General features: G+C 38.1%; 1 protein-coding gene across 5 annotated transcripts in view; it reads right to left on the reverse strand.

Annotated features, from left to right (window-relative positions):
• Positions 1-5,648: 5,648 nt before the first annotated feature.
• Ppargc1a (PPARG coactivator 1 alpha) overlaps positions 5,649-17,006 on the reverse strand; it is a 655,760-nt gene continuing 644,402 nt past the window's right edge. For all 5 annotated transcript variants that reach the window (XM_029545307.1, XM_029545309.1, XM_029545308.1 and 2 more), the window contains 3 exons: positions 16,194-16,315; positions 15,694-15,845; positions 5,649-9,276 (listed from right to left, as the gene is read on the reverse strand). In XM_029545307.1, the coding sequence (XP_029401167.1) occupies positions 9,173-9,276; positions 15,694-15,845; positions 16,194-16,315 (378 nt within the window). In that variant the 3' untranslated portion in view covers positions 5,649-9,172. The remainder of the gene's footprint in view (positions 9,277-15,693; positions 15,846-16,193; positions 16,316-17,006) is intronic.

Genomic DNA, 17,006 nt, shown 5'->3' on the forward strand with positions numbered 1-17,006 from the left:
ATGACCAAAAAGCAAGTTGGGGAGGAAAGGTTACACTTCACACATTGCTGTTCATCACCAAAGGAGGTCAGGACAGGAACTCGAGCAGGTCAGGAAGCAGGCGCTGATGCAGAGGCCATGGAGGGATGTTACTTAATGGCTTGTTTCCCCTGGCTTGCTCAGCTTGCTTTCCTATAGAAAGCAAGACTACCAGCCCAGAGATGGGCACCACCCACAAGGGGCCCTCCCACCTTGATCACTAATTGAGAAAATGCCTTACAGCTGGATCTCATGGAGGCATTTCCTTTCATAGAGAAAGCTACTTTCTCTATGATAACTCCAGCTTGTGTCAAGTTGACACAAAACCAGCCAGTACAATTGGCCCCTTCTAAGCATTAATATTTTATGCCTGGAGGCACTGTACATTGCATGACAGTTAGGGAAATACAGTTAGGGAAATAAATTTTGAGGTCAGTCGAACTTTGCTCTGTTCTAGACAGCAATTGTCCCAAACCTCCACTTCCTCATCTGTAAAATGGGAAGGGTTATGTTTCTCCCTTATCCTTGCTCTGGTTATGGAGACTGATTAAGAAAGTACACTATAATCAGCTAGTCGAAGTGAGTACTGAGATGGTAAATCATAATTGTTAGCTGATACATCATTGTAACTTTCAGTATCTTCAGGTTTTCATAGGCCTCTTATCTACTGCAGTGTCAACTTAAAGGTGGCTTTTCACATGTGCCTTCTTTCATGGAAGGCTTTATCTTAATTGGAAAGGAAGGTACTTAAGGAAAAGTTTCAGGTCCAGCCACACCTTTATTGGAGGTCCAATTTCTGGGAAATAGCAACAATCAGGTAGATCTCATAGTGGGCTCTAGGAAAAGAAGTCTCCTAAGTTGATTATATTTCTAAGTGAAATTAACAGTGTAAAGTTTAGAGAAGAAAATTACTTTCCATATCCCCAATGCCACACGTTTACACATGCTCATGTTAACTAACCAATATGCCTTTTAAGGGAGGTTAATATTAGTGTCTAACTACTGAAAGCCTTCCAAGATCCCTTGTTGCAAACAGCTACTTGGAGATGGCAAAAAAAAACCCATACAACAAAAAACAAAAACAACAACAACAACAAAACATTTTGGAGAAAACAAAAGAAATCCTCCTGAGAGCATGAATGAAATATGGGATGGAATGCCCTTTGTTTTATATGTGAGATGGAGTGGACCTTATGTCTTATAACTGTTCCACACCAATGCTTAAATGTATCTGAAAAATCTATCTACAGTTCCATTGATCTGACAGCAAGGCAGTAAACAGGATTTTAGCCAGACCCTCCATGCAAACACAGAGGGAAGCCCACTCATGGATCAAGCCTTACAGTGCTCATTCCCTCCTTCATAGATCAGCTAACTACCTGTACAATCTCTCCTTCTGCTTATGCAATATCAAGGAATGTGTAGACATAAAAGGTAATCAGTTCATGAGATGTCTCTGCCTACCGTGCTTTGTACATGATGTTCAAAGGTGTTTGATTAGCTTTCTATTTACTCCCTCTCTTTCCTTCAGGTGACCTTTCTGCTTAGTCCATGAGAGGGTGAGACACACTGGCACCATGTCACAAAGGAACTTTTGTGAGCTCCCTATGAATTATTTCATTCACTGGGCTCATGCACATACACATCCCAGTATGGGCCACAGTGCAGCTGCCATTGGAAGTGGCAAAACCCAGCCTAGAAGTAGGGACCTCCAAAACTGCAGATGCTGAAGCCAAATAATAGGTAGTGAAAGTTTCCCTGAAATTATTTTCCTGTTGGAAATGTACATTGCAATTCAGTTCATTGGGCCAGGGTACAGCCATTCACTGAATCAATACCAGAATGCTTTTCCCATCTTAGGACATGGAAGAACATTAGATCGTATGTTGCATTTGATCGCGGAATTACATGAAATAATGTATCCATATCACATGATATACATGCATATTGCTAACTTCCCCTTTCTGGATTGTAAGGCAACTAATACTCACTCTGTGATAGTGGACTCACAGTCCTGCCGATGGCTAGTGACAGGCTTTCAAAGGGTGATATCTCTAAGCAGTAGGAAACATTTAATGAAAGTGCTAACTTATTAATGGAAATCCTGCTAAGTGGCTAAGTGGGAAGGAAGAATGGCTTCATTCTTTTAAATGTTCTGTGAAGCCATGGTAAGAATAAGTGGGGTACCTGATTGGAAATGAAGAAAGTAGTGGCACAACTGGAGACAGCACCGAATCATCAGGAACACCAAAGTCAATCAAAGGCAAGAACCTGGGAGTTGCCTTCAATAACTTGCTGGACAGTACTGTGTGGTAATCATGGAACCATACTTCTCTCATCAAGTAGTATTGCTACAAAGTTAGTTGACTGTAGAGTGCCTAACAGCCGCAAAAATAAATCCCCTGCAGTTAAGTAGCCTAATAAGCTATATAGGATTTTACCATTTAATACTCCTTCCCTCATATTTAATTTCAGCTTTCATTTGAATGTCATCTTCCTGAAATCTATCAGAACGATATGTGTGGAGGTAGGGGGGAAACTTTCCTAAGTGCCCTGATGCTCAAAACCCAGCAAAATCACAATATTTTTTTGCAAGAACACTAGGATTATCACTAAGAATTCCGCTTCTTCCTACTAAAAGTTAATATATGAAAATATATGAAAATGGTCAATATGTAAATTCAAATATCACACTAGCTAGTTGCCTTCAGTAAGTGCTATATGCATAAATTTGAAACAATACAATATTTTAAGATTCCTGATTATAATAATGCCTTGGTGTGCATACATGCATGTATAATTATGCTCATTTAATTTAATCATGAAAATATTACAGGATCATTTGATTTTTTTTCTCCTCTAAAAGTTCTCTCACATTTTTTTCACAACTAATTAATTCCACTTTGCCTTGTCCATAGTCTTCCAGTCATATGGAATGCGTATCAAGCTAACAAGGGACATGGTTGTGTTGCTATGGAACTGTGGACATCAAGAAGGCATTGGGAAGGTGGCAGGAGCTTGACCTTTGTCAGTGAGTACTGCTAGGGTTTTCAGAAAAACCCAGTCTTGGAAATATTCTAATTTTATGTTCATTTCTTGCTGCAAGTTCTCAGTGCCCTTGAACGCTGAGAATTTGCCCTGGGGCAATCACCTGATTGCACAGACAAGACCTGGAAAGCAGCCCATGTGACCCACACATTCCACATGCTTCACTGGAGTGCAGCTTTGGGGACGCTGTGAAGTTACAGAATCACATGGGATAGCTGAGAACAAGAAGAGGGAGAACACTTAACTTTATCCACTAGAAACCGCATTCCCATAAGCAGAAAGAAAGACGCATGGAGAGATGCAAGCTGACCTGAAGGGAATAGGTTGTCTGCCTTCTCCTATCAAGGAATTCGTGCCCTTCCCAATAGAAAGGGTGTTCCTTTCCCATAGAAAGGCTTTTCCATCCCTCGGCATATCACTAGAGACCAGTAGGGAAAAAGGGCTGCTTCATACCTATCAATTGAATCTATATAACATCTTTTCCTCAGGGATTAATTCAGCTTTTGATTAAATCTTTCTGAGATTTAAATCATGATGTTACAAACCTCCAAGGAACTTCTCTCTGAGTTGTGACCTTCCTTATTAGTCTCTGTTGTTAGATAAAGTACAAACATTGATTTGTAATAGTGTATACTGAAAAAGGGGCCAAGGAGAAATTGCACCATGTAAGATTAATATAAAGTAACTATTGCAAAAAGTAGCCTTTGTTAAAAAAAAATCCCATAATTAATACTGAGTCAAAACTGTGTATTCAGTATCATATGACTATGAGGTTATTGGGACTTCAAATTATATCCAGAGATTTGCTAAATAACCCCACAAATAAAAGAATACTTGCGATGTTGGAAAAGAATTTCAATTCAACAGCACATTACATATAGTTTAGGCAGCATTAATCTTGAAGACTTTTTAAATAAATAAAAAAAGCTCTTTTAAATAAACTATTCCTATTACGTTTTTGGTTACATTTGGTTTTGATATTGATTTTTGCCGATGGTATCATCAAGGATGGAAATGTTTTAACATTATGAAGGCAGTATGAGACAAATCATTTCTCTTTCATCAAGATGTCCCAATACCAAGCTAGCTGCCATGACTGCTTAAAATCTCTCTTATCTATCTACCCATCTACCAAAAGTTTATTAAAATAACATTTAACCCCTTCAGAAGAATCTGTTGATATCTTGGCTGCATCTAGCCAGAAAATAGAAAGGTGTCTGATACCACAGAAGCAGTAATGGATGGTGAGTCGGGTCTGGGATATTCCTGGATCTCAGAAATACTTACTATCTATAGTTGTAGGTAAATGCAATATTTGCATGACTTAACATTATTTTTTTTAATCTAGCATGTTGACATAGTAAATTGACGAGTTTTACTATTAATATAGAATGGAAGTCGTTTCACGGAGAGCATGCCCTGTGTTATTTGGCAGATTTCAATGCATTTGATGCTTTCATCACATTTTAATCTTCACATTCTTTTCTCTAAGTGATTTGGTGGGGTGAGGGAGACGATATACTTAGTTGTGATCCTCCCAATGCTGTGTTTATACTGTTCTTGAAAAGCAAATATTTGCGTGCAGACAACCCTATGAGGTTTGAGAGGCTCTAGTAGTAATAGTGCATTCCGTCATTAAGACCACCATCAGCTAGCAGGCACAACACACAACCTGAGGGCAAGACATAGCTTCAGCTACATTTCATGTATCAGTCTGGTAAGATGCATAGTTCAAGGCCTTTCTCCTGAGGCAAGTCATTGAAAGTATCTAACCCACCTATAACAGAATCATGATCCACTCTAAATATCTACCTGATAACCCTCTAGGCAATCGCTGATCCTTAAAGTATGTAGTTTCTAGGGCTATGTGCAGACATAGCATGAAGCCAGTTGATAAAGCCACATGTCACTTTTCACCTCTCAACCTTCATTAGAGAAATCACCACACCCGCCTTTCAAACTTTGAGAAGACTAGTAAAATCCAGGAGGTGCACATGTTCTCGGGGCTAAAGCACATCCATTAATACAGAAAAGCTGGGAGAAAGGACAGAGCCCAAGAGGAAATCGAATAATAAGTAGTGAGGTGTACTGGTCTGAGAAACACGCCAACCCCTTGGTTTCGATAAATAAGAAGGACAGAAGTAGATTTGAAACATTCTTTCCCCTTTATTAGCTCAGTGAGGCTGATGTGTACTGCACATTAAAAAAAAATCACAGGAATTTTCATACAATGAATAAAACCACAACAATACATGTAGAATTGGCAGGTGGAAAAGAGCCAGCAAGGGCTCAAACTAATCACTCACTTTCCCTCTTCAGCATAGTTCTACCAACAGTGTCACACTACTTTCACCTACAAATCTTAAAGTAGCTCCATCAAATCTGCAGTTTTCACATTATTGAAAATGTCTGTCACATAGGTACAAATTTAGAATCATCACATTATATTACATGGCTATTCTAGGTCATCTATAGATCAGATCTTAGACTACAGTGATTGAAGTTCTTCATACAGCCATCAAAAAGGGACACATGATCATTACCTACTGTTAGCTCACATCTAAAGGCATGAAAAGGTTTTCTTTTTTTTTTTCAACTGACCCAAACACTTTACCCCAATAGTGCCAGGTTCCCTCTCTGTTGCTTTGAATGTTGACAGCCCAAGTGTTCTCAGAGTCCTTTAAAAAAACTGAGTTGTTGCACTAAAAGAATTATTCTGCTACATTTCTTCTTTTTTTTTTTTTTTAAATAAAAACCCCGCATTTCTAAAGCACCAGTTCGGGTACCAAAATTGTAGATGTAGTACTTACCACAGCATGAAGGCAATGGCCCATGATCATCTGAAGTCTTATAGATCTATGCTGAAATTTGCCTCCCCTGTTGGTGGGGTGCATGTGTTTGTTGGAAATATTCTCTCCCAAAAGAAGTAAAAAAAATAAATAAAATAAAATAAAAAAAGAAAGAAAGGAACAAAGCTTACAGCTTATATTTTGATGGGCTACCCACAGTGTCTGCATAAGATACAAAAGCTTCACTAATTTTAGATGCAATTTGAAGTCCACGGAGGAAACTATCTTCATGGTAACAAGATTTGTCAGGCCAGAGGGTGAGAGCTCAATGAATCCTCAACATGAAATCTGTAGTGTTGTCTTTTGATAAGTAAGAAAAGAAACCACAATATTTCAGTCATGTCCATGATCCAGGGCAAACAAGAGAACGTATGTATTTAAAGTTGGATCACAAAAATTTAAAGGCAAAATAGAGAACGCATCTGGTCCTTAAACACATAACAGGATTTACTAAATATTGATTTCTTAAAAATAATTTATTGCTCTTAATAGTCTTTTTATTATTATTCTACAACAGAAGATACTCAAAATTCAGAAAGAAAGACTGTAAACTTTAGTTTGGCGTTCACAAAGAGTTAAAATACCTGCATTTAACCTACAGAACAAGAATTAGGCGGATTAAAGATGTGTTACTGTTGTAACGCAGAACCTGTGAACACAATTCTTTTTTTATTTCATAGTTATTTATTGCTTTCTATCTACTTAGAAATAATAAGCCAAACACTTGAGCAAGCATTCGACAGGACAGACAGTGGATTCACTCAGAACACAATATGCTGGTGATAAATGAATGCAGCTGTCAAAATTAGCTGCATTGGCCTGGGGGTGAAACCCATTTTGTAAGATCGTGTTGGGTGAGAGAAAAAAAAACAACAAAAAAAAAAAACAAAACCCCAAAACGGTTCAGTAGTAGGTCTATCACATCTTCCAGAAAATTCATGTCAGCCAAACAGTAAATGCATCTCAATTTGGAAATCAAATACACACTCCAAAGTTTAGTGACTCCCATAGCAGGGACTCCATACTCAGATGAAATCCTGATGCTCAAAATGGAGGTTTTTTTTTTTCTGACATTTATTATTATTAATATTAAATTTAGCAGAAGCAATGTCACCAAGAACAACACCATGGTCGTATCAGAGGCCATGTTAGTGAGAGATGGAACACTGCTTCTGTGAGAGCTGAGTTTCCCAAATGAAGAAGTACACTCCAACCTGACAACCGCCATGCACCCTGGGTAGAAAGTCTCCACTGACCTTATTATTTTCATCATCTCTTAATTTATAATAAATAGGCTATCTGCAACTGATAAATATGTCTCTTTAGTAAACAAAGGAATGAAATATCAGTATTTTACAGGATGTATAACTGTAAAAAATACAGATTAAATACCATCATCATACTCTGCCAAGGGAAAGAGATACTGGCTTCAAAGATAGTCTTCAGACACACATTGATTATTGTAAAAATCATACTGTAATTATTACCTCAGCATTTTGTATCAAATTAAAATCACAAAAATTAAAACAAAACAGCATTTTAAAAAGATTTTTTTTGACCTCTAGTTTCAAAACTACTGTTGATAGAGAAAATAAAAACATTTCTTAATGGTTCCCCATTGAGAGACTTTACATAAAATCATGATATTGTCTAGAAAAATTTTAGATGAGAAAATTTCATTCCCCTAACAAATCCAGTGTATAAAACTTCAAAGAAAAACAAGCAACAAGAAAATGTGGAAAAATATTGCAGAAGTGGTTAATACCTTGAGGGGCCTAGGATTGTTGTTGTTGTTGACAAGATGCTTAGATTGAAGCTCACCTAAGAAGGGATGGATGTGCGTGAAGCGCCATTTTGTTGGACTTGCACTCAACGGACACACACACACACTGTCTTTTGTTTTGTTTGTTTTGTTTTTTTTTTTACAATCAAATATATATAAGCAGTAAGTTTAGCTTCTAAATATGTTAGTGTACAATAATTGTTTCACCTCATAATTACATTTGAATATTCTTGATTAAGAAAAATTTAGCAGTTTTGAAAAGAAGGCTGCATTTACAGTGCATAGCTGTAACAAAAAAGAACATAGTTGTAGAGTATGTACATAAAATAAAAATACTCCATTTAACATCTGTAAATACTTAACTACATCAGAGAATGTAGCAATTACACTATCTGAACACATCCAGAGAGTTCTACTCAACTCTCGGTAGTCATGTAACACCGCATCTGCTCCTCAGAAGGAGCCACTGAACACACTCCCCGCTTGACCAATAACAAGGCTTTTCAAAATCTGCAGTGGAAGATCAACATTTTGGACATATACATAGGTGTCAGGACAAAGGACAAACTACAGAAACTTCAAAATGTTAGGAAAGTTTAGCATCTGGTGCCTGCAGTATCCTCTCCCACCCAGATTCAATGGCAAAGGAGGGAGAGGGGGGAGAGGAGCGAGAGAGAGAGAGAGAGAGAGAGAGAGAGAGAGAGAGAGAGAGAGAGGTGGATATGAGTTCTATGCAACCTGTAGTGTCTTCGGGATTGTCATGTACTCATTACATTAAGAGAGAGAGAGCTTGCTCTGCAGGTTGGTTTTCACTTTCTGGGTTTTGCACTTTCTGAAAAGACGGTACCAGAGGCTGACAACAGGCATCAGCAGTGTCATTTTAGGGTGGCTTGTGAGTTTTCTTTCCTTTTAATTTATATTTATTGATTTTCCTTTTGTATAGAATACGAACATTTTGAAGTTGTAGGTTTTAAGTGTGTCTTCATGGAAATGCTGCCATTTGAAGGGGTTCTCCCTTGTTCGTTCTGGTCAGGTGCCCCCAAGTCCTCACATGTGTACATATGTACTTCCCAAACAAGTACACACACATAAACACACACACACACATATGCACGCACACACACACACACACACACACACACGCACACACTGTCACCAAGAGCCTTCAGGGAAAGCAAAACTGACACCCATGAATAAACGTGTGCTTACTGGATTATCATTCTGTCTCTTGCCTCTTCAGCAGCTGTGTTCATGTAAACCGTTGTTGTTCTTGTTCTGGTATGGTTGTTGTTGTTATTGTTGTTGTTGTTGTTGTTGTTGTTATTGTTGTTGTTGTTGTTGTTTGCTTTATTTTTGTACAGAGAGTGTAAAGTAGGAGAAATTCCTAAGTATGACTTGCAAGAGTCTTGGGAAAGGACACGCTGTCCCATGAGGTATTGACCATCTCTCTGTCATTCCTCAGCCTGGGAACACGTTACCTGCGCAAGCTTCTCTGAGCTTCCTTCAGTAAACTATCAAAATCCAGAGAGTCATACTTGCTCTTGGTGGAAGCAGGGTCAAAATCGTCTGAGTTTGAATCTGAAAGAAACACAAGTCAGGTTAGATGCACCCTTAGCTGGTGGCCTTTGATACAACTCAAGATACCTGGTTCAATTACAGTGCAGCTGATCAACGTACTTAAAAACCAAGCCTAAACTTTATTGGATATATACATGTAAACAGAGAAGGGAGTAGTTAACTTTCAAAAACAAAACCCATAGATTTATTGTATACCTAAAAACTCAAGATTACACAGGGGTAGCAGACTTTAATATTTGTTTAATATTTAAGATCTTTATAGGTGACCATTTTCTCTTATCTTGGCATTTTAATTGGTTTGCCAGTGGTTCCCCCAATGACTTAGAAGCAAAGGTACAGTAGAAGCTGGAAATACTCTTTCCATTCAATGGATTTACCTTTGTTGAGCATAAAATTCTGTTGAATAGGAGAGATAAAAATTCTTCTATAATGTCTTGGATCTTTTACCTAGTTCAAATCAGATTTTATGGAACACCCCACAGTTTATTTCAAATAAATCTTTTTAAATAGTTGTGTTTAGCAATATAAAGTAAAATTCCGTTAAATACTTCTAATTATTCTCCATTCATATCTACAAAAAAGGTAGATAGTTCATGGAGGTCTTACAAGTCAGAAAGGGTTTCTTGGAAATATAATCAAAGCCTCCTATGTATGAATAACTTTCTTGGGAAGTATTTCTTGAAAAGAAATAAGGCCTTTCAGTTACAGATTAACAATTCTACTAACCTTATAAGCACTTCACATTTCCCCTAAGCTAAGTTATAGCATAAAAATCCAAGTGGAGAGAGTGTAAAAGGAGAGAATACGGAAACATAAGTCCCAATGTGAATACATGCTTGGCTGAGTCCTGGGGGTATAGCACAAGGGAACTGTGTAGGATATAAGGCATCAGGAATCCAGAAATGGAAATTTGTACCTTTTTCATAGAGGGAATTTAGAGATGAGTTCCATCATCTCTGTTGGATTATCTAACGGTAATCCAGAATTTAATGCTCTATATTAATGTTGATAAATATTCAGAATGCTGTAAGACACTACTTCTCAGCGATTTCTTTACTGTGATGTACTTCACATTGACACCCACTTAAACAAACACATACATTATGCTTCATAGTAGGCATCTGAGATAGATATTCTTGTTAGACAGGAAGGGTCATGTATGAGACAACAGCAGGATCTCCACCATGCCCTCTCATATTGAGGAGATGTTGGAAAACAATAAGATATGTTGAAAAGATATGGAAACAAGCTAAAAGCTACTCTCTTCGTTTTCAAGAGAAATTGTTATAAATAATGATCCTGCATTAATATAAACAAAAAAATACATCTGTATTCTTAGCACCTGGAAAACTGTTGGTATAATGTAAGTTCTCAAATTCATGTTGTTGAATAGAGGCATTAATCTCAAGCACACTCACACACAAAAAACATATCTAAAAATAAATATTCATATAGGATCTGGGAATTAGTTACCAATAAATGGCAAATAAACAGATATTCAATATTTTATATTATGATATACTGTTTGAGCACATAAAGAATTGATGATGAACGTATTATTTCAATTTTCATATATGCCTGAACATGATTCCTATGTATAATTAATTCTTAATCAAAATCATTTTATCCTTAATAGAAATTCACCCTGTTCTGATCCCATCTTTCCTGTATAACATTTTTTTAAATTTAGATTTGTTTTCTACGTTTTATATGCATGAGTATTTTTGCTTGCTGATATATAAGTGCATGCTTCATCTGGTGGAGGCCAGGGGAAAAAAGGTGCTAGTTCCCCTTAAACTGGAGTTATAGATGGTTGTGGGCCATTATTTGGGTGCAGGGAATCCAACCATGCCCTCTGGAAGAGCAATAAGTATTATTAACTCTGATCCGTATCTCTAGCCCTGTTTAACAGTTTTATCAAGGTATTTTGTTAGTAAGAACCATTTGCTTATATGGCAGTAGACAGACAGACAGACCAACAGACAGTCAGTCCTAGGTAGTAGACTTCAAATCCTGGCTTTATCACTATAGCCCCAATCAATTCACATGAAATTCTCACTCTGATTTATCAATAGTAGTTGGGATCACTATATTTTGTATCGTAGACATCATTTACCAGCTTTCCGGTAAGAGTAGTAGGATGTCTTTAGAGGGCTAACATCATTTGGAGAAGCAAATCAAATAGGAAAAAAAAAAATCTATCTAAAATGGTGGCACAATTTCCCATCTCAGTGAAATCAATATGCGTCATGTTGGCTTTGTTTAATTTTCACAGTTATGAGCTTCCAATTTCTTTATGTTTGGAGTACATTACTATGTTCCTTTTATTTAGGAATCATATGTGGCTTGAAACATTTAAACTAAATTCTTCATGGAAATCAAGCTAAGACACTTGAAACTTTCATTGATCTCCAAAGCTACAACCTAATGTTAATTCTTCTGTTTAAAAACAATCCAAAATCTCTAACTTCCTATTTCTCACACTTTTATGAATTACTTATTTATTTTATGTTAGGCGTTGTGATGTCAAATTCTCCCCAGACATTTAATATACTTCCAGAACAGTATGAGTTATTTAAAAAAGATATAATCAGAAGCTAATGAAGCTGACATGCTTATCCAAGATCAGCAGTGAGTCAGGTCTCAAACACTGAGGGGACATGACTCCAATGCTGAGGCTCTTTTGTCTACCTCATCAATATGATCAGTGCATCCACACCTTGATGACTTTGATAATCTTTAGGGAGTTTCAATATCTCATGGTACTGCAATGTGCATCAAGCATGCTTTTCAAGCAAGAAAAAAAGGTGAGTGTGCCTAGCAATGGCAAAGCTGACGTGGCTGCTGGCTAGGCAGGAAGATGACGAGCTGGGAAGGAGCAGTCCTCTTAGAAATATTTCAGCCAGTTCAATTTGGAAATACCATCCAGTCCTCCCTGTGCCATGATGAATCGTGATCTAAAGACCCCTCTAGGAAACTTGTTTTAAAGTCTAGATGTTGTGAGAGAGTGGGAACACTCTAGCCTTCATCACTAAAGAAAATAAGTCAAATCAACTCAAGGCTTCAATCTGTCTTGACTGTTTTTATCAACCAACATTTGAACAAATGGCTTGCCAGGTTTTATAGTTTCATCCCTAGGCCTCTATCTCTCCAGCAGTCAGCTTCTGCATCCCTGTTTCCCTCTATCTATTTAGCTTGTGAAGTGAATTATAGCATATTCCCCTGAACAACGCACAGTACCTATATCAATTATTCCAGGAAGACACAACTGTGCTGGAAGGGAGAGAGAAATCCCAGTATTTTGAATTCACATTTGTCTTTATATAGTATAAGATCGATTGGGGATGAATAGCTAACAATGCTGAGGAATAGATGCGTATGCTAATTTTATCCTTATTACAAATTAATTTAAAATAATCATGATATGTACATTTGCCACCTCTCTTCATTCCTCCCCCAAAGAATTAAGGGGCATATAATGCATATGTTAGCTAGGGAATGGCACGCAATGGAACAAAATTAAAATTAGAAAGGAAATTAAGATGTCCATTGTGCCATTATTTATAACATCAAAAAATATTAAAATTGAATACAAATAGAGTTACAAATAATCATCTAATATGATGATACTACATGCCCAGCAAAATAGCATGCAAACATTAAAATATTCACATGAGCTATTTTTAGTCCTGAGAATCACATCAGGAAAGTAGTATATGTATTATTGCTGAAAAGGGTATTTTAACTGTATGTACAGGTAATAAGCACACATGTGTACATATGTATTATGATCTCAACTACAAAAGAAAAGGGAGCACTCTAAGGTGGAATTCTAAAGTTAGTTGGTAATACTATCATACACAGGAGGTAAGCTGACTGGAAGTTTACTTTTCATCTAAAGGGTCTGTACTGGATAGCTTTGTGTCAACTTGACACAGCTGGAGTTATCACAGAGAAAGGAACTTCAGTTGGGGAAGTGCCTCCATGAGATCCAGTTGTGGGGCATTTTCTCAATTAGTGATCAAGTGGGGAGGGCCCNTTGTGGGTGGTGCCATCTCTGGGCTGGCAGTCTTGGGTTCTATAAGAGAGTGGACTGAGCAAGCCAGTGGAGGCAAGCCAGTAAAGAACATCCCTCCATGGCTTCTGCATCAGCTCCTGCTTCCTGACCTGCTTGAGTTCCAGTCCTGCATCCTTTGGTGATCAACAGCAGTTTGGAAATGTAAGCCAAATAAACCCTTTCCTCCCCAACTTGCTTCTTGGTCATGATGTTGTGCAGGAATAGAAACCCTGACTAAGACAGGGTCTCCTTTGAACAGGAAAAAGTAAATAGTTACATGGATTTTATTTTAACCTTATGTACAATAGGCATGATAACAACATAGACTTCTTATTGTCATTTTGCTCTTAAATGAAAAATGTTTCCAAAACTTCGTATGCAACATGTAGAATGTGAAAACACTCCATAAACTTGGTTTTTGATATATTTTATTCTCAAAAAACTAAGTATGGGGTCATTTAGCTAGTGACCTTCAGCTTTCCCTTCTCAAGTATGACTCATAAATAATGAGAGTGCTTGAAAGAGCTTGCAACACAGTAAGGAAAGGAGAACAAACCCTTGGCATACCTGCTTGTGGACGTTGTACATCGTGGTGCGGAGCCTAGTGCGCACCACGATGTACAACGTCCACAAGCAGGGCCATGGAAGGCCACTGGTGAAGGTGCAGCCTCAGTTGCAATTGGAGGCCCAGGACTGAAGGGGTCATGCAAAGGAGTTGAGGCTTGGCACTATGAAGAGAGCCTATGAGAGGCTAGTGTTGAAGCCTAGTTACAGTGGAAGACAGCAGCATTTTGGAGATACCAGTATCATGAGATGACCACCAAGAACAGCAGCAGCAGTGAAGTACAGGCAGCTGGAGCTGGAGCCAAGAAGACAAGGTGTGTGCTACAAAAGGGAATGGCTGGAGAAGTGACCCAAGCCCTTGGAGGAGCCCAGAAGATCGTGAGTTGGATCCCAGACATTGGACGGTTGGAGTTTGATTTTGCTTTTGATTGTGACTGTGCCCTGATGTTTTTCCCTCTTGAAGGAAGTATTTTAATGGAACCCACAGTTAAGAGACTTTTAATTGTAAAATGACTTTGGATTTTAAAAGGTATTCGATATTTTAAAAAGGATTGAACTTTTAATATGTAAAAACTGTGGGACTTTTAAAGTTATTTAAGATCTTGGGGATGAATAAGAACTAAGGGTTGAGGCTTACTAGTGATGTGTTTGTGTGTCAAGTTGACAAGGGGTCAATTGTACTGGATAGCTTTGTGTCAACTTGACACAGCTGGAGTTATCACAGAGAAAGGAACTTCAGTTGGGGAAGTGCCTCCATGAGATCCAGTTGTGGGGCATTTTCTCAATTAGTGATCAAGTGGGGAGGGCCCNTTGTGGGTGGTGCCATCTCTGGGCTGGCAGTCTTGGGTTCTATAAGAGAGTGGACTGAGCAAGCCAGTGGAGGCAAGCCAGTAAAGAACATCCCTCCATGGCTTCTGCATCAGCTCCTGCTTCCTGACCTGCTTGAGTTCCAGTCCTGCATCCTTTGGTGATCAACAGCAGTTTGGAAATGTAAGCCAAATAAACCCTTTCCTCCCCAACTTGCTTCTTGGTCATGATGTTGTGCAGGAATAGAAACCCTGACTAAGACAGGGTCTCCTTTGAACAGGAAAAAGTAAATAGTTACATGGATTTTATTTTAACCTTATGTACAATAGGCATGATAACAACATAGACTTCTTATTGTCATTTTGCTCTTAAATGAAAAATGTTTCCAAAACTTCGTATGCAACATGTAGAATGTGAAAACACTCCATAAACTTGGTTTTTGATATATTTTATTCTCAAAAAACTAAGTATGGGGTCATTTAGCTAGTGACCTTCAGCTTTCCCTTCTCAAGTATGACTCATAAATAATGAGAGTGCTTGAAAGAGCTTGCAACACAGTAAGGAAAGGAGAACAAACCCTTGGCATACCTTGTGCTCCAAAACGGGGACAGTGCTTGAATGTATTGGAAAGGATTGAGAGTAGGCATGGAGAGAAAATGCATGGAGAGAAACTACAGAGACATGTAAAACTTGAATGAATGTAGATTCAGATGCATAAAACACATTCATACACAAGACAATAACGCACACATATCATGAGTGGTGAAGGCTTAGCATCTATTCAGAGTATAAGAACATCTGCCCTTTATGGCTCAGACTTAAGCACCTTGCTTCTGAAAAGTTCTCCTGCAAAAACAAAGAAAACTGAATTCAAATATTCCCTTCAGGAAAGCCAAGTGATGGACTAACCTAGGTGGAGCACATTCACTTCCATTTCGAGCTCTAAGCTATGGCTTCATCGTCCCATGTACAATAGTTCTATATCTTACCTAGGTCTGCATAGTTAGACTTGAAAAATTGCTTCCGTCCACAAAAGTACAGCTCGAAGTCCGTTTCGTTCGACCTGCGTAAAGTATATCCATTCTCAAGAGCAGCGAAAGCGTCACAGGTGTAACGGTAGGTGATGAAACCATAGCTGTCTCTGCAGTGGGCGGGGAAGAGACATTGAGATCTGGTTAGTCAGCAACAGCACAGGGGACGGCTTGCTACCTCTTCTACTTTGGGAGACATCACTGGGGCCAGCGTCTCTGGCACCACATCCATTTATCAGTGTGATTGTCCTGTCAGGCAGCTAAATACTTATTCTGAGACAGGAAATCTCAACTAGAAAGATTAATAAATAGGGATGAAAGAAAATAAATAAGGTTCTGAACTCAACTTGTCATCTGTCAAAGCACTTACATTGGCAACTCCCATCCCAGTAATCTTAGGGTCATAATTTTTTACATACGTCAGCTTCTAAACAAGAAATAATTTTGAAGATTCTTACCCATCATCCCGCAGATTTACGGTGCATTCCTCAATTTCACCAAAAACTTCAAAGCGGTCTCTCAGCTCTGTCCGCGTTGTGTCAGGTCTGATTTTACCAACATAAATCACTCGGCGCTCTTCCTATAAGCAAAAAGGAAGGAGAGACTTATTCTCACTCTGGAGACTAAATAAAGATGTGCTACTAGAAGCATCCATGAACCCATAATAGTGTACAAGATCTCACAGAGCAATATCATTAGAGCAAAACAGGACACCACATGTAAGGAAAAGCCACCTAGGGACCGAGTTTGATTTTTCAAGCCTTAAGTTTAGGCTTCTCATTCATACTTTCAGCTTTCTTCTCCACAGAGCTTCTCTTTTCTACTTTTTCTGTCCCACTCTTGTCTTTCTTCACATGAACGCTATGTTCAGGAGAAACATTCATGTGATGAGTTTTTGTTTTTTTTCTTTTCAGATCACTGAGTGGATACCAGTATGTATGAAATATGTGAGCCCTTATGACTTGGTTAGTAATCTTCAGAATTGGAACAATAACAAACTTGGCTAGCAAAAGTACTTAATTTCCCATCAACTCAAAATTCTAATCAGGAAAATATGCAAGCTTTGAACTCCTTAAAGGGTGGTTCTTAATTGCTAATACACCAAAAATTTCCTGAAGGTACATGTTCAAAATACAATTGCTGGACTTTAGCCAGAAGCTAAACAAAAAAGAACTACAAGGAGAAAAACTTTGACAGTCTTCATTTATAGAGAGGATGCACAGGGAATATATATATATATATATATATATATATATATATATATATATATA

Source organism: Mus pahari, chromosome 13 (assembly GCF_900095145.1).
Source record: "Mus pahari chromosome 13, PAHARI_EIJ_v1.1, whole genome shotgun sequence".
In the NCBI taxonomy this organism is placed as follows: domain Eukaryota; kingdom Metazoa; phylum Chordata; class Mammalia; order Rodentia; family Muridae; genus Mus; species Mus pahari.